This window comes from Hyla sarda, chromosome 5 (assembly GCF_029499605.1).
Source record: "Hyla sarda isolate aHylSar1 chromosome 5, aHylSar1.hap1, whole genome shotgun sequence".
In the NCBI taxonomy this organism is placed as follows: Eukaryota; Metazoa; Chordata; class Amphibia; order Anura; family Hylidae; genus Hyla; species Hyla sarda.
Window position 1 is genome coordinate 32,033,782 of NC_079193.1, and position 19,018 is coordinate 32,052,799.

The 19,018-nt window shown below is 41.7% G+C and overlaps 1 protein-coding gene across 1 annotated transcript in view; it reads right to left on the bottom strand.

Moving 5' to 3' along the window:
- Positions 1–14,508, bottom strand: part of C1QL3 (complement C1q like 3) — a 68,743-nt gene extending 54,235 nt beyond the window's left edge. Inside the window, exon 1 of the mRNA XM_056519171.1 lies at positions 13,050–14,508. Coding sequence (XP_056375146.1) covers positions 13,050–13,643 — 594 coding nt within the window. The 5' untranslated portion in view covers positions 13,644–14,508. The remainder of the gene's footprint in view (positions 1–13,049) is intronic.
- Positions 14,509–19,018: the final 4,510 nt, after the last annotated feature.

Genomic DNA, 19,018 nt, shown 5'->3' on the forward strand with positions numbered 1-19,018 from the left:
GCAAAAATGTATCTACCGATGCTCAACCTACTGTTTCTCTCTTCCCCTAGTGTAAGAACTACAATGAAACTGCAGGACTTTGGACTTAAAAATGTAAGGGACTTCATACCTATTGTTGAATCACATGCCATTGATACCTATGCAGATCGTGTTAAAAGGGACTTTTTAAAATTGAAAAATCATATTGTAAAATTGAAACACCTGAACATGACTCGGAGTGAGATGGATTCACTCGTGTCCCTTGTCCATGACTGCGATCGTGTCATTAAACCAGGGTGGCGCCGTCATCGTCATGGACAGGTAACAATATATTAGAGAGGCAAGACGACAACTTGATGATGAGTCAGTCTACGAGTGTCTATCAAGGGATCCAAAATTTGGGATTGAAAACAAGATTAAAAGAGTGATTGAGATGGGTCTTAGTGCTGGACTTGATTGATGAAGAGGTTCAAAAGTTCTTAACTGTTCATTTTCCAGTTACACCACTTCTCTATCTTCTACTTAAGATACATGAGGACCTGACTAATCCGCCAGGTCGTCCAATTGTATCAGGGAGGAATTCTATCACTTCAAGGATCTCTATATTTCTAGACCAGCTTCTTAGACCCTTTGCTGTGAATGCGAGATCATACATAAAGAATGCATCTGATTTCTTGAATAAGATAGAAACAGTTCATATACCAGAACAGGCAATTATAGCCTTGTTTGATGTGGTGAGCCTCTACACCTCCAATCAGCACGATGGGGGTGTGGAGGCAGTGTCCACATATCTGCAACAAACTAATTTTTTTCACATGCAAAAATGTACTTCATTGTTTCCTTGTTGAGGATTGTGCAAGAAAATAATGACTTCTTATTTAATGCTAAGTTTTTTTCTACAAAAGCGGGGCACCGCGATGGGGAGCAATGTCGCACCAACTTATGCAAACATTTTTATGTCAAGATTTGAAGATCATTACATCTATGTGTCCCACCACTCCAGGAACATCTTGGAGTGGTGGCGATACATAGACGACATATTCTTGATATGGACTGGTGAATTGATGGAATTATTGTCTTTATCAGAATTACCTTAACAGCAGGGACCCTGACATTAGTTTTACACTTACCCACTCGACTGAATCGGTGAGCTTTTTGGACGTACTTGTGACAGTACAGAATGGACGTTTGACCACAGATCTATATACTAAAGAGACTGACTGTAACACATTGTTAAAGTTTGACAGCTGCCACCCTAGACCCATAGTGAACTTCTTGCCCTAGAGCCAAATGCTGAGGGCAAGGAGGATCATGGATACCAGTGGAAAAATTGGAAAAAGCACTTGATAGGATGGTGAAAAATTTTAGGGAGAGGGTTACACTTTGAAACTGATTGAGAAACAGAGATCCACAATCAGTGCACAACAGTATAATTTACGCATCACATTTGTAACAACTTACAATGATCGTTCCCCAGATATTGTCAGGACAATACAAAACTTTTGGCACATACTTGAGGGCTATAGTCATATACCTGAGTTTAGATCTCCACCAATTATGTCATACAGATGCCCAACTAGCCTAAAAGACAGGTTAGTGAGAGCAGATATTTCTTTAAAAGGCATTGATACCCAACGGTATCTAACAACATAAAAAAAAGGGGAGTTTCCCCTGCAGATCATGCATTAACTGTGGACTGATGTGTAAGGGGAGTGTATTTACACATCTGTCCACAGCTAGAACCTATCCCATAAGACATTACTTGACCTGTAACACAGCTTTTGTAATCTATGTACTGTGGTGCCCATGTGGTCTCCTCTATGTGGGGGAGACCACATGGGACCTACAAACTAGACTCAACCAGCATAGATATATGATTCGTAAAAAGAAAATGGACCTCCCGGTATCCAAACATTTCACGGAAATTAATCACAGTGAAAAGGACCTTAGATATGTGGTGGTGGACCACATCCCACCCATGAAACTTCTGTGTTAGTATATTTAATACAAGTGGTCATTTTTGATAGAATATTGTTGTTACGTACATATATTAATTAGTTCTTTCTCTCTCTTTTCTTGCAGTAGCTATATGGGAGGAATTTGTCACTCACTGGATACTGAAGAGATCTATTTTGCCCTTTTATGATAAAAACTGTATCTTTATAACTCATGTTTTTTTTATGCGTAATGTGTTAAATAGATGAAAGGGAAAGGATAGTAGTGACACTATTTAGGTTAACTTCTTAAAATTTTCTTTTTTCTTTTTTATAATTTTTTTAATTCATTTTATTTTAATTAACATTTTATTATTTAATTTCAAAATGTCTTTATTCATTTTGTTTAATAAATATTTATTTTATTTATTTGATATATGGACATGGGCCTGTATTTATCAAACTGTGTGAGAGAAGAAGTGAAGAGATTTCCCCACAGAAGCCAATCACAGCTCAGGTAAGGAGCTCTGGTAAAGTGAAAGCTGAGCTGTGATTGGTTGCTGTGGGAATGTTGGAGTCTCCCGTGCTCCCTGGATGTTGGAGTCAGACACTTCATTGTGCCGGACTCCGATATCCAAATAACACCGGAGACTGACATATGGGGTGAGGTGAATGTGCTAAATGATGAATCTGAGACCTTTAGTACATGTTTTGTTATCTTTATTTTTATTTTGTTCATTTTGTGCCCTTTCTGTTGCCCTCATTCAAGATGGTATGTAATAGAGAGGGTGTGTGTTTCCATAGTAACATAGACGTGACTTGTGCGGAAATGACGCTGCCAGCGCTTGTGTCACTGTGCGCGTGCGCAGTGGGGAGGCTTCCGGCTGCTAGTCACTGGAGCGTCTGCGCGAATGCAATGCACTCCCATGCCTCTAGTGTAACACACCGCACTTCCGGCGCACATGCGCTGTTGATTTTCACCCACGCTAACTACCTCCATTACAGCGGTGAGTGAGAACTCCCATATTGCCTGCATGTTTATGTTTTTAATTGATTTGGATACACGTGCACATATGTTCTGAATGATTAATCAGAACCTTATTAGGTGTTAGGGTTTACAGTGAATTATAACTGTACTTAATGTAATATTAATGTATTCACATGATGTTTATCAATATGATGTGTTGCATGTATACACTTTGCTGTGGAGATTGTTTGTGTAACACTATTTTCATTAATTGGAAGTGTAATTGACACCCCTATATAACTTGTGTGGATAATTACTTGTACTGAGCTTGAGAAAGACCAGGAGAGCCGGTTGAAACGCCGCTGTGTGACATTCACAACTTTATGGAAAAAATTCCCTTTTTTTCACCTTTATATGGACTTGTGTGCTGCGGATTTATCCTATTTTCTGCATTTATATGGACCCTTGACCAAGGTCTGTGTGCTCCTACGGTATTGGTTTATTACAGAAGTGGTGCTGTTTTCCTGAATTTTGCTGTAGATAGATAGATAGATAGATATGAGATAGACAGATATGAGATGGATGGATAGATAGATAGATAGATAGATAGATAGATAGATAGATATGAGATAGACAGATATGAGATGGATGGATAGATAGATAGACAGATATGAGAGATAGACGGATATCAGAGATAGATAGATAGATAGATAGATAGATAGATAAACAGGAGAATACAGCAGCACACTGTTAGCACAAAGATACAGATAAAACATGAAATGCTATATAGGTATAATGCAAAAAATGAAAGTGTGGGTACTTAGCTCACAATTTGGCGGCCAAATAGTTTGGACCATCCCACCACGGTAAGGTGACCTCATGGGATGGTCCAAACTATTTGGCCGCCAAATTGTGAGCTAAGTACCTCACTTTTTCATTTTTTGCATTATACCTATATAGCATTTCATGTTTTATCTGTATCTTTGTGCTAACAGTGTGCTGCTGTATTCTCCTGTTTATGTATATTCAGCTTAGCAGCGTGCACCTGTATGCCAGGTCCATGCAGTAGTTTCGCTATCAGTATGTGCTGGCCAACTTATCCTTGTTTAGATAGATAGATAGATAGATAGATAGATAGATAGATATGAGAGAGAGCGATAGATAGATAGATAGATAGATATGAGAGAGAGCGATAGATAGATAGATAGATATGAGATAGTTATGAGGTAGATAGATATGAGATAGATAGATAGATAGATAGATAGATAGATATGAGATAGATAGATATGAGATAGTTATGAGGTAGATAGATAGATATGAGATAGATATATATAGATGATAGATAGATAGATAGATAGATAGATAGATAGATATGAGATAGATAGATAGATAGATATGAGATAGATAGATATAGATGATAGATAGATAGATAGATAGATATGAGATAGATAGATATGAGATAGATAGATAGATATGAGATAGATAGATAGATAGATAGATATGAGATAGATAGATGTCTATATATATATATATGTCTATGTATACAAATATTTGTTGTTTTTTATTCTCTGCATGTGGACATTTATGCTCCGCTTTATCCTTCCATAATATATATAAGCCATTCCCTCACACGCAGAAGGGCCTGCACTCCCCTGGGGCTGTATACATTAATATCACTCTCGGTGTAGGAGCGCTGTGTTATCACTGTGCACACACTCATTACCTGTGAGCAAACAATCCTGACACAGCAGGTATACAGAGAGCAGCGCAGGGTATACAGGAGATATCAGGATCAGTGTGTACAGCTCACTCAGGATTAGAAGAAATGTGCCAAATATCCTCAAAGACACAGAGATATACTACGGTACTGTATATTATCCTCACTGTACTCTGTATAGCAGACCTGAGTTTGTCATTAAACTATTTTTATTTTCTACTTGCTGGGCCAGGATAATAAATACGATTATATGTAGTCACATGAAAATAATATTGTGATGATACAATGCAAACTCACTGTATTTAGATAGATAGATAGATAGATAGATATGAGATAGATAGATAGATAGATAGATAGATAGATATGAGATAGATAGATAGATAGATAGATATGAGATAGATAGATAGATAGATATGAGATAGATAGATATGAGATAGATAGATAGATATGAGATAGATATATAGATAGATATGAGATAGATATATATTAGATAGATAGATAGATAGATAGATAGATATGAGATAGATAGATAGATAGATAGATAGAAAGATATGAGATAGATAGACATGAGATAGATAGACAAGAGATAGATAGATATGAGATAAATAGATAGTTTAGATAGATAGATAGATATATAGATATGAGATAGATAGATCTGAGATAGATAGATAGACATGAGATAGATAGATTAGATAGATAGATAGATGGATAGATAGATAGGATATAGATAGATATGATATAGATAAATAGATATATAGATATGAGATAGATAGATCTGAGATAGATAGATAGATAGATAGATAGATAGACATGAGATAGATAGATTAGATAGATAGATACAGACAAAGACATCTTGGATGTTCCAAACCCTGCCATGCTTACTGAACTGTTCACACAGAGGCATATTCACAGTGTAGGGTCCGTCCCAATGAGGCCGCCTTATCGCGGTGGGACGGTCCAAGCTATTTGACCGCCGGCGGAGACAAATTTGTGAGCTAAGTGCCTGACTATTTCATAGTTTCACATTTGCATCTATTACACCATAGCTGTATAGATCTCCATGTTTTATCTGCATGTTCATGTTTCACCTATATCCTTGTGCTGGCAGTGTGCTGCTGCATTCTTCTGTTGCTAGATAGATAGATAGATAGATAGATAGATAGATAGATAGATAGATAGATATGAGATAGATAGATATGAGATAGATAGATATGAGATAGATAGATATGAGATATATAGATAAATATGAGATAGATAGATAGATAGATAGATATGAGATAGATAGATAGATAGATAGATAGATATGAGATAGATAGATATGAGATAGATAGATATGAGATAGATAGATATGATATATATAGATAAATATGAGATAGATAGATAGATAGATAGATAGATATGAGATAGATAGATAGATAGATAGATAGATATGAGATAGATAGATATGAGATATATAGATAAATATGAGATAGATATGAGATAGATGGATAGATAGATGATAGATAGAAATGAAAGAGATATATAGATATAAAATAAATAAATAGACTTATTAGCCCCAGTATTCGCACCCACAGAGGTCCAGGCAGTAGTGTCACTAATACAAATACAAAATCACCAGAAACCATCAAAGACCATCAGCTCCCTAGGAATAAGAATCAACCAAGCAACTCCCAATACTTCCGCTTACAAGGCCCTCATGGGGGTGGGATGAGATATTAGGGTTAGCTGCTGCCTTATATCCTATCAGAAAGTGGTAAAGAGCATTAAAAATAATGGGGCTTAGATGAAGCAGAGTGCAACGTGTACAGGACACTATCTGGTCCGTGTCGCACATCTCGTGAAATTGCACTTTTACTATTAATACACAATATCAATTTGTCTGACTATTCCACCTCTCAGGGAGACAAATTGCCCTTCTGTCTCTTCTGGAGAAGCTAAGGGGAGCTTATAAATGGGCGGTAGACATAGCAGATAGCAGAGATCAATCTTCTAACATGGAATTACTTACCCAAAACAAGGTGACCTCAAAGACAGAAGCCCCGGATAGAGTCGCCAAATGAGACGTATCTATACATGACTTTTCACATCTTAAACTTTTTGATAAACCTTTTTTTTTTTTTTTGGGCTACGCTATATTGATGATTTAAAATACATATAATATAAAGAGGACGCATGAGATGAGGGTATCTATTTAGACCATTGTTTCCCAATGAGTGTGCCTCCAGCTGTTGTAAAACTACAACTCCCGGCATGCTGGAAGTTGTAGTTTTTCAACAGCTGGAGGCACACTGGTTTGGAAAACACTGATTTTGACCAACTTCAGAGCCACAGGTTGGAGGGGTGACTGACTCTCTGTTTTACCAGTCTCTGTTTTCTGAATTCTCTGGAGCATATAGAGTTAACAAATTCTTGGAGGTCACATTACAGCCTACATTGGGCTAAAAAAAAGCTAATTTCATATCCGAGACACATAAAAACATAGATGTAAAAGCACCAATCACTTGTAGTGGCAGTACAACTCCCAGTAAAAGCCCTTACGTGCCTGCTGGGAATTGTAGTTACACTAGAGCCTCAGGGACCATTGCTTGGTTAGAAAAGCATCAGCTGGTCAATTATAAGTGAGGGGACTATTGCTTGGTTAGAAAAGTGTCAGCCGGTCAATTATAAGTGAGGGGACTATTGCTTGGTTAGAAAAGCATCAGCTGGTCAATTATAAGTGAGGGGACTACTGCTTGGTTAGAAAAGCGTCAGCTGGTCAATTATAAGTGAGGGGACTACTGCTTGGTTGGAAAAGCGTCAGCCAGTCAGTTATAAGCGAGGGGACTACTGCTTGGTTAGAAAAGCGTCAGCCGGTCAATTATAAGTGAGGGGACTATTGCTTGGGTAGAAAAGCATCAGCTGGTCAATTATAAGTGAGGGGACTATTGCTTGGTTGGAAAAGCGTCAGCCAGTCAGTTATAAGTGAGGGGACTACTGCTTAGTTAGAAAAGCGTCAGCCAGTCAATTATAAGCGAGGGGACTACTGCTTGGGTAGAAAAGCATCAGCTGGTCAATTATAAGTGAGAGGACTACTGCTTGGTTAGAAAAGTGTCAGCCGGTCAATTATAAGTGAGGGGACTACTGCTTGGTTAGAAAAGCATCAGCTGGTCAATTATAAGTGAGGGGACTATTGCTTGGTTGGAAAAGCGTCAGCCAGTCAGTTATAAGCGAGGGGACTACTGCTTGGTTAGAAAAGCATCAGCCGGTCAATTATAAGTAAAGGGACTACTGCTTGGTTAGAAAAGCGTCAGCCAGTCAGTTATAAGTGAGGGGACTACTGCTTAGTTAGAAAAGCGTCAGCCAGTCAATTATAAGCGAGGGGACTACTGCTTGGTTAGAAAAGCATCAGCTGGTCAATTATAAGTGAGGGGACTATTGCTTGGTTAGAAAAGTGTCAGCCGGTCAATTATAAGTGAGGGGACTACTGCTTGGTTAGAAAAGCATCAGCTGGTCAATTATAAGTGAGGGGACTATTGCTTGGTTGGAAAAGCGTCAGCCAGTCAGTTATAAGCGAGGGGACTACTGCTTGGTTAGAAAAGCATCAGCCGGTCAATTATAAGTAAAGGGACTACTGCTTGGTTAGAAAAGCGTCAGCCAGTCAATTATAAGTGAGGGGACTACTGCTTGGTTAGAAAAGCGTCAGCCGGTCAATTATAAGTGAGGGGACTACTGCTTGGTTAGAAAAGCGTCAGCCAGTCAATTATAAGTGAGGGGACTACTGCTTGGTTAGAAAAGCGTCAGCCAGTCAATTATAAGTGAGGGGACTACTGCTTGGTTAGAAAAGCGTCAGCCAGTCAGTTATAAGTGAGAGGACTACTGCTTGGTTAGAAAAGCGTCAGCCAGTCAATTATAAGTGAGGGGACTACTGCTTGGTTAGAAAAGCGTCAGCCAGTCAATTATAAGTGAGGGGACTACTGCTTGGTTAGAAAAGCGTCAGCCAGTCAATTATAAGTGAGGGGACTACTGCTTGGTTAGAAAAGCGTCAGCCGGTCAGTTATAAGTGAGGGGACTACTGCTTGGTTAGAAAAGTGTCAGCCGGTCAATTACAAGTGAGGAGACTACTGCTTGGTTAGAAAAGTGTCAGCCGGTCAATTATAAGTGAGGGGACTACTGCTTGGTTAGAAAAGCGTCAGCCGGTCAATTATAAGTGAGGGGACTACTGTTTGGTTAGAAAGCGTCAGCCGGTCAATTATAATTGATACTAAGGGGACTGCTCCTTGGTTAGAAAAGCGTCAGCTGGTCAATTACAAGTGATACGGCAGGTTATGGGTGCACTTGGAGGGGGGGGGGTTCTATCACTGAAGCCTTTCAGGGCATGATGGGAGTTGTCATTTCATAGTAACAACCAAGAACAAGTGAGTAGGAAACTGGGGAACCTAAGTAAGTCATCATGTGGAAAACATGTTACCTCCATTCTGGATGGATAGGCTAATACACTGTGACTGTCAGGGTATGCTGAGGGTTGTAGTGCTGAAGGTACTGCAATATTAATGCGAGAGACCCAATATGGTGGTCATACAACGTCCATGCAGATGTGTCTCCTGGTTGGGTGTGAGCTCATGGTCCTATTCATTAGAACAAAGCATTTATTATAATAATAATAATAAGGCTGGTATATACTATCCGACTCAATGCAGACCTTATGAAATGAGAGCAAGTTATATAACGTGATACATTGATGATGTAACCCAATAATTAGGATTATTATTATTAACACAGTGAATATGGATCATACCCTCAAAGCCTCTGTTATGTCACATACTAAACACCTATGTGCAACTAATCCATTAAAACATATTATACATCAGTGTTTTCCAAACGGGGGGCCTCCAGCTGTTGCAAAATTACAACTCCCAGCATGCCCGGACAGTCAAAGGCTGTCCGGGCATGCTGGGAGTTGTAATTTTGCAACCCTGGTTGGGAAACACTGTAATAGACACATGCACCTGTATAGCAGAGGTGAGTTGGTTGCTTAGTGCAGCTCCATAACATGTATATATTTATCACCATTTGTTTCCAATGGAAACACTGGACTCTGCTACATCTCGACTCTGCTACATCTCGACTCTGCTACATCTCGACTCTGCTACATCTCGAATCTGCTTCATCTCGACTCTGCTACATCTCGAATCTGCTACATCTCGAATCTGCTACATCTCGACTCTGCTACATCTCGACTCTGCTACATCTCGACTCTGCTACATCTCGACTCTGCTACATCTTTTTATGAATGAATTTAACTTCTGCGGGTACTGTTTTAGCTGACTGTTCTATGTCTATGTGTTCTGGAACCTGTGACTCTCGAACGGTTGCAATACTACAATGCCCAGCATGGCCTTGTCGGCGTGCGGGTGTCAGAGCATGCTGGGAGTTGTAGTTTTATAACAACTGGGGAGTTGCAGGTTGGCGAACTTTGATCTAGTCTCTAAGAAGCTATATAAATAAATTTGAATATTAGTTTCCTATAGCGGCTGCAAAATCTGTAAATTCAAACTATATCGACTGACAGAAAAAGCTTTTGCAGTTGCATGTCAGGGCATGCTGGGAGTTGTAGTATGTAAAACAACTAGACACATGTTAGAACGTTTTTTCCCAACCGGGGTACTTTGCATAACTACAACTACCAGCATGGCCGGACCGCCAGAACTTTGCTCTACATCACAGTTTCCCAACTAGGGTGCCTCCAGCTGTTGCAAAACTACAACTCCTGTACGGGCATGCTGGGAGTTGTAGTTTTGCAACAGCTGAAGGCATGCTGATTAGGGAAACACTGCTCTATGCCCTATTTGATCACTTTCCCATAGCGCCTGCTAAATCTGTAAATGTAAATGCAAACTGTGACAGAGAAGCTTTTGCACTTGCATGTCAGGGCATGCTGGGAGTTGTAGTACGGCAGCAAATAGACAACCACAGGTTGGGAAAACTTTGTTCTATGTCTTAAGTTGCTATTTAGATAAATGTGATCACTTTCCAATGGTTCTGAAATCTGCAAATGCAAACTGTCATTGACCGGAAAAGCTTTTGCAGTGGCATGTCAGGGCATGCTGAGAGTTGTAGTATTGCAACAACTAGGTAATCAAAAATTGAGAACTTTTCTGTATGTCTATTTACGAAAAGGTGGCTATTTATATGAATGCAATCAGTTTCCAATTGTGGCTGCTAAATTTGTAAATGCAAATTACAAATAAAGAGAAGAATTTGCGGTTGCGTGTCAGGGCATGCTGGGAGTTGTAGTTGTATGGCAGCCGGAAAGCCACAGATTTGGGGATTTTATATACATTTGGTAAGTATGGGAAACATATTATTCTTATGTAAACATGATCAGTTTCCAATACTGGCTGCTAAAATCTGCAAATGCAACGTATAATAGAGGGAGAAGATTTTGCATTTGTCCAAGGGCTATAGAGGAGAAACAAAACTCAGAAATAATAATAATAATCATTCTACACTTAGGTTTCTATAGGAGTAACTCAATTAGAATTTTTCCTGGCCAAAGTTGTAGTAGGGATTTTACTGGAGCTTGTGAGAAAGCTAGTAATTGTTAATCCAGCCTCTGCCAGTCCGGGCATGCTGAGTGTTGTAGTTCCTGCAACAAATGTTGTTGTCCTTTTTGCAAAGGGCCAAGTTGACTCCGAGCAGGAATTGGGCTTCTTAGGAATCAAAGCAGATTGTGCAATTATACAGTACAAAATATGTACATAAATAATAAAAATAAAATAAAGTAAAAAATAAATAAATAAATTTAAAAAAAAGGTTGTGCAATTATACAATACTAAATAAATACAATTATAAATAATAAAATAAAAAAGTAAATAAAATAAAAAAGAAATATGTAAATAAAAAAGAAATACATTATAAAATAATATATAAATGAACGAATAAATAAATAAATAAACACATAAATAAAGTGATTCAGTCATGGTTGAGTAGATCTATGTTTATGTATATCCCAATACATGGAATGCAAACTATTCTCATCGCTCTATGCGGAGGCACTCCACTTGTTGCAGAAACTACAATTCCCAGCATGCCAGGAAAGCCTTTGGCCTTTACAAACTTGGCATTTACCAAATGGAAAGTGATCAAATGGGGCATAGAGCAATAGTTCCCCTTCCAGTGTGCCTCCAGCTGTTGCAAAACTACAACTCCCAGCGTGCTGGGCGTTGGAATTTTGCAACACCTGGAGGTGTGCTGCTTGGGAAACACTGACACAGAGCAAAGTTTTGCCTGTCCGGGAATGGTGGGAGTTGTGATTTTGCAACAGCTGGAGACACAGCGGTTGGGAAACATGTTGTTGTCTAGTTGTTTACACTACTACAATTCCCAGCATGCCCTGACATTGAACTGCAAAAGCTTCTCTGTCAATTATAGTGTGCTTTATAAATTTAGCAGGACATAAATAAAGCAGTGTTTCCCCTACAAGTGTGCCTCCAGCTGTTTCAAAACTACAACTCCCAGCATGCCCGGACAGCCAACGGCTGTCCGGGCATGCTGGGAGTTGTAGTTTTGCAACAGCTGGAAGCTCCCTGGTTTAGAAAACACTCTTATAGACACATGCATCTGTATAGTAGACAACCCTTGGCTGCCTGGGTATGCTGGGAGTTGTAGTTTTGCAACTGCTGGAAGCTCCCTGGTTTAGAAAACACTCTCATAGACACATGCACCTGTATAGTAGACAACCCTTGGCTGCCTGGGTATGATGGGAGTTGTAGTTTTGCAACAGCTGGAAGCTCCCTGGTTTAGAAAACACTCTCATAGACACATGCACCTGTATAGTAGACAACCCTTGGCTGCCTGGGTATGATGGGAGTTGTAGTTTTGCAACAGCTGGAAGCTCCCTGGTTTAGAAAACACTCTCATAGACACATGCACCTGTATAGTAGACAACCCTTGGCTGCCTGGGTATGATGGGAGTTGTAGTTTCGCAACTGCTGGAAGCTCCCTGGTTTAGAAAACACTCTTATAGACACATGCACCTGTATAGTAGACAACCCTTGGCTGCCTGGGTATGCTGGGAGTTGTAGTTTTGCAACTGCTGGAAGCTCCCTGGTTTAGAAAACACTCTCATAGACACATGCATCTGTATAGTAGACAACCCTTGGCTGCCTGGGTATGCTGGGAGTTGTAGTTTTGCAACTGCTGGAAGCTCCCTGGTTTAGAAAACACTCTTATAGACACATGCACCTGTATAGTAGACAACCCTTGGCTGCCTGGGCATGCTGGGAGTTGTAGTTTTGCAACTGCTGGAAGCTCCCTGGTTTAGAAAACACTCTTATAGACACATGCACCTGTATAGCAGACAACCCTTGGCTGCCTGGGCATGCTGGGAGTTGTAGTTTTCCTACAGCTGGAGGGCCATAGTTGAAGACCACCATTGTAACCCAAATCCCACCCACCCACTCTCTTTTCTCACCTGGTTGTTTTTGCAGAGATCTGCCCACATGCTGGTGCCATCTCCACCCCTCATCAGGACATGGTAGGTGAAGAAATAAATGCCCGGGATGGAGCAGGTGAATTTGCCTGTAGTCGGGTCGTAGTGGTTGCCCAAGTTGGTGACCACGTCGTCAAACTTGAGCAGCTCGTACCCTTCGTGCTGCCTCTTGAGCCCGGCATAGAAGGCGATCTTGGGCACGGTGCTGTAGGTGGCAGCGCTAATAGCCCCAGCAGCATTTAGCCCTGGTGCTCCAGGGGGTCCTGGAAGACCGGGTCTGCCCGGCTCGCCCCTCTCTCCCGGAGGTCCCATCGGTCCAGGAGGTCCTGGTTCCCCCGGAGGTCCTCTAGGACCCGCTTTTCCCGGTCGCCCAGATTCCCCTTTAGGTCCTTGGATGAAGGTGGGTAAGGACTGAAGAAGGCTATGATCCCGCACCGTCTCTGCAGTGGCAGTACTGGGGGGCTTGGTCCCATAGGGGTCGCAGACCATGCGGCAGGTGCCCAGCATCTCGTAGTGTGCAGAGGTCCCGGCTGAGTTGACCAGGACCGGGATCAGGATGACCAGCAGGAGGACCATCACCACCCCCAGGGCTCCGGCGGCGACGAGCCGCTTCCTGGCCACCAGCCGGCTGAGAGCTGGCCGTTCCTCCTGCCTGCTTTTCGACGAAATCTTGAAGCCTTTCTAAAACCCCAAATAAGTAAAAAATAAAAAGGACTTTAAAAAAGAAAAAAAAAGGACCGATGAAGGAAGTCTTCTGAACCAGCCTGTGCAGGTCCTGAACTCAGGCGCTCTCCAAGGTGCTGAACCTCAACTGACTCCCCAGACCTCCTCAGCCACCAGGACTCCTTGTCCAACTTTGTCCTCTCTGAGCAGTCTCTTGGGGGCTTCCAAGAAGGGCAGTCTCTCTTCTCTTACACAGGACAGTCTCCCTCCTCCCTTGGTCGAATTAGAGTTCCTGTACTCTCTTCTGCAAATGTCTCATCCCTTTCACCTCCTCAGAAGAATGGCAAAAGAAAGCTGATGTAGGCATCAATGGGGGAGCCTTCTCCCACCTCCAGGAGCCCCCACGTGTAGCCTTCACAGATCTGCGCCTCCCAGATCCTTCTTCTTAAGATTCCTTAATTGTCATTGACTTTCTCCTTATTTTTTCCTGCAAACTCCTGAACTTTCCTGCTGCTCCCAGTTGTCTGGTGTCCTTCCCAAGGAGGTGACCGCAGCAACTCTGAGCTGGAAGGGGGGTCTCCTGCAGATTGATGGGGAGGGTGGAACCTGAGCTCATCGCCCACTCCAGCATTAAGCATATCAATGCCTCGCAGCCATGCACAGGGCTTTCCTGTAATCCTCACATTCACACAGAGCTCAGACAACCAGGCATCCAACACCTGTAGATCAAAAGCCTGGCAGCCCCTGTGCCCAAATCCAGGGAGACCTCCTTCCCTCATTTCTGCTCCTTGGAGATCTCTAGCCTTATGAAGCTGGGATGCAATGTAATGCTACATTCATACAGAAGCTCAGCTTGCAGCTTACAGTCACTGCTCACTATAGCGGAGCTTTTTACAACAGCCAAATGCATAAGCAAAAGAGCTCAAAGAGGAGAAGAAGAAGAGCTCCAAGAGGAGAAGAAGAAGAAGAGCTCCAAGAGGAGAAGAAGAGCTCCAAGAGGAGAAGAAGAGCTCCAAGAGGAGAAGAAGAGCTCCAAGAGGAGAAGAAGAAGAGCTCCAAGAGGAGAAGAAGAAGAGCTACAAGAGGAGAAGAAGAAGAGCTCCAAGAGGAGAAGAAGAAGAGTTCTAAGAGGAGAAGAAGAATAGCTCCAAGAGGAGAAGAAGAAGAGCTCCAAGAGGAGAAGAAGAAGAGCTCCAAGAGGAGAAGAAGAAGAGCTCCAAGAGGAGAAGAAGAAGAGCTCCAAGAGGAGAAGAAGAAGAGCTCCAAGAGGAGAAGAAGAAGAGCTCCAAGAGGAGAAGAAGAAGAGCTCCAAGAGGAGAAGAAGAAGAGCTCCAAGAGGAGAAGAAGAAGAGCTCCAAGAGGAGAAGAAGAAGAGCTCCAAGAGGAGAAGAAGAGCTCCAAGAGGAGAAGAAGAAGAGCTCCAAGAGGAGAAGAAGAAGAGCTCCAAGAGGAGAAGAAGAAGAAGAGCTCCAAGAGGAGAAGAAGAAGAAGAGCTCCAAGAGGAGAAGAAGAGCTCCAAGAGGAGAAGAAGAAGAAGAGCTCCAAGAGGAGAAGAAGAAGAAGAGCTCCAAGAGGAGAAGAAGAAGAGCTCCAAGAGGAGAAGAAGAAGAGCTACAAGAGGAGAAGAAGAAGAAGAGCTCCAAGAGGAGAAGAAGAAGAGCTCCAAGAGGAGAAGAAGAAGAGCTCCAAGAGGAGAAGAAGAGCTCCAAGAGGAGAAGAAGAAGAGCTCCAAGAAGAGAAGAAGAGCTCCAAGATGAGAAGAAGAAGAGCTCCAAGAGGAGAAGAAGAAGAGCTCCAAGAGGAGAAGAAGAAGAGCTCCAAGAGGAGAAGAAGAGCTCCAAGAGGAGAAGAAGAAGAGCTCCAAGAGGAGAAGAAGAGCTCCAATAGGAGAAGAAGAGCTCCAAGAGGAGAAGAAGAAGAGCTCCAAGAGGAGAAGAGCTCCAAGAGGAGAAGAAGAAGAGCTCCAAGAGGAGAAGTGGAAGAGCTACAAGAGGAGAAGAAGAAGAGCTCCAAGAGGAAAAGAAGAAGAAGAGCTCCAAGAGGAGAAGACTTCTTCTATCTCCACCGAGCAGTCCCCTATTGTATTGCAGCAGTGTTGGAGATCAGGCTTTACAGTGCAAGGATGTACCTGGTATTAATATGATGAGGATGAGATTTATTTTTTATTGTATTTTTTATTTTATATATATATATATATATATATATATATATATATATACACAGTGGTCCCTCAAGACGACCATTGTATGTTGAAACCATTTTATGTTGAGACCAGAACTCTATGGAAACCTGGAAACTGGTTCTGAAGCCACCAAAAAGTCATCCAAGAATAGGAAAAAAAGTGAGGATTAAAGAAAAATAAGTAGATAACTAATACAGATAAAGAAAATCCTTACATATAAAAGTAATAAAGATCTGCTGGGAGCTGTAAATTAACTTTTATTGTGTGCATTTAAAACACTACTGTGTGCCCCCAATGAAGAGTTAAAATACTCTCAGGACGGACCCTGTATGCTGTAAATATATGCAGAGTTAACACTCCCTTTCCCTAAATAGTATGGCTCTGCAGTGCCATCATTATTAGGTCCGTGCTGGTGTGTTAAAATCACTCAATTGCCCGCCTCTACATGTTTCGCCGTCTCCACAGCGTTTTCAAGAGGCAAGAGTGGTCACTCTTGTCTCTTGAAAACGCTGTGGAGATGGCGAAACATGTAGAGGCGGGCAATTGAGTGATTTTAACACACCAGCACGGACCTAATAATGATGGCACTGCAGAGCCATACTATTTAGGGAAAGGGAGTGTTAACTCCGCATATATTTACAGCATACAGGGTCCGTCCTGAGAGTATTTTAACTCTTCATTGGGGGCACACAGTAGTGTTTTAAATGCACACAATAAAAGTTAATTTTTAAGGGGTTGATTCTAAAGGGGTTTTTTGCCCTGGGGTTAGGTTTTTGTGATTAATAAGGGCCTCTTTTTGCCCTAGGGTCATTTGGTTCTATTGGGAGCTGTAAATCACTGTCTATGTCAGGGTTTCCCATGCAGGGAGCCTCCAGCTGTTGCAAAACTACAACTCCCAGCATGCCCGGACAGCCAAAGGCTGTCCGGGCATGCCGGGAGTTGTAGTTTTGCAACAGCTGGGGGCACCCTGCTTGGGAAACACTGGTCTTTGTAGAGGACAGGAGCTTCTTCAGGGTCCTGTACAGAACATGCGATGTCCTAAAAAAGTAACATGGAGCCGCCCTTACTTGGCGTTCAAAGGAGCAGCTAACCCTGGTTCAGGTAAAGAGTACAGAACATGTAATACCTCCCTGTACTGTAGGGGGCGCTACCAGACACCAGTCAGTGCATACGCTTCAGTAATACAGGGGTTTTACCAGTGAATGTCCATTCTGATTGGTCGGTTCTTCCAGCGATTGACATGTTTCACAGATCTGGACTGTCTGTACATTGTATGTTTAGTCTGGTTTCAAGTTACAATGGTCCAGAAAAGATCATTGTATGTTCAAACTATTGTATGTTGAGGCCATTGTAAGTTGAGGGATCACTGTGTATATATATATATATATATAATTTTATTTTTTTATTTTTATTTTTTTGCAAAATGTCAAAGTGTTTGTGTCTTGGAAGAATATTGCTTTGAAGATCTGTAGAGTCTTAGGAAGTTCTAACTTAAAAAGGAGCTGTAGTTCTTCAGTTCTAACCTCATGTTCCCAGAATCTTGATCCTGTCGCATCTATCTATAAGTGGTTTCACATTCCCAATCGGGGTGCCTTCAGCTGTTGCAAAACTACGACTCCCAGCCTGGCTCGGACAGCCAAAAGCATGCTGGGAGATGTAGTTGTGAAACTACAGCCACTGTTAGACATAGCGGCCGTAGTGCGTTATCGCCTTCTTGATCCTGTAGCACAGTGGTCTCCAACCTGCGGACCTCCAAATGTTGCAAAACTACAATTCCCAGCATGCCCGGAAAGCCAATGGCATGCTGGGAGTTGTAGTTGTGTAACTAAAGCCACTGTTGGACATAACGGCCGCAGTGAGTTATAGCCTTCTTGATCCTGTAGTATCTATTATTCGAACAGAATGTGGTTAGTATCTTTTTTCTTTTCAATCAGAAATTTTTATTAAACATTTTGTAGTTTACAAACAAACAACAAAAGAACCATAAACAACATCCCCCCTCCCCCCACCCACATAGTGCACCCACCCCCCACCCCTAAGTCCTGTGTCTTACCCTCGTAAAAGAATAAGTATAAAACTTCAAAATAGAAAAATAGTGCAATATCTTTTTTTCTTTTTTTTCTTTCCTGTTCAAACAGAAGAACAGGAAAGAAAAAAAAGAAAAAAAGAAAGAATAAATAAATAAAGAAAGAAAGAAAAATAAATTAAAAAAAAAGGGGAAAAGGGAAAAAGGGTCAGAAAGGCCACAATAGTAGCAAAAGGAGGGTCGCCACCCCCGAGAGTCCGCACAAAGAGCGGATAAGCACATTTAGGGAAGGTAACAAGAGAACATGTAGAGGGCCATATACAGAAACAGTCTCACAACATTGGGACATAGTAACGTATCAAACATATACAAGACAAGACGTATCAAACATATACAAGACAAGATGTATCAAACATATACAAGACAAGCAGAACAGAAACGACACAGAAAAGACAACAGAAAACACAGATAGGCAGATTGTCTCGCTCCCCCTAACAATACTTCCATATGGGTCCTCCGAAAGTATATGGAAGGCAGACCCGGAGTGTCAATCCAAGGCCCCCAGATATGTGGTTAGTATCTAAATGGTTTCCCATTCCCAACCAAGGTGCCTCCAGCTGTTGTAAAACTACAACGCCCAGCCTGGCCCGGACAGGCAAAGGCATGCTGGGAGTTGTAGTTGTGCAACTACAGCCACTGCTGGACATAGAGGCCGTAGTGAGTTATCGCCTTCTTGATCCTGTAGCATCTATCTATAAGTGGTTTCCCATTCCCAACCAGGGTGCCTCCAGCTGTTGCAAAACTACAACTCCTAGCCTGGCCCAGAAAGCCGAAAGCATGCTGGGAGTTGTAGTTGTGCAACTACAGCTACTGTTGGACAAAGCGGCCGCAGTGAGTTATCGCCTTCTTTATCCTGAAGCGTCTACTATCTGTATAGAATATGGTTGTATGCTTAGTATCTATAAGGGTTTCCCAACCAAGGTGCCTCCAGCTGTAGCAAAACCACAACTCCCAGCCTTCCAGGATATGGACACAACATCTGGACCTTTGCCTCATGGATGTACTGAATCAGACTTAGAT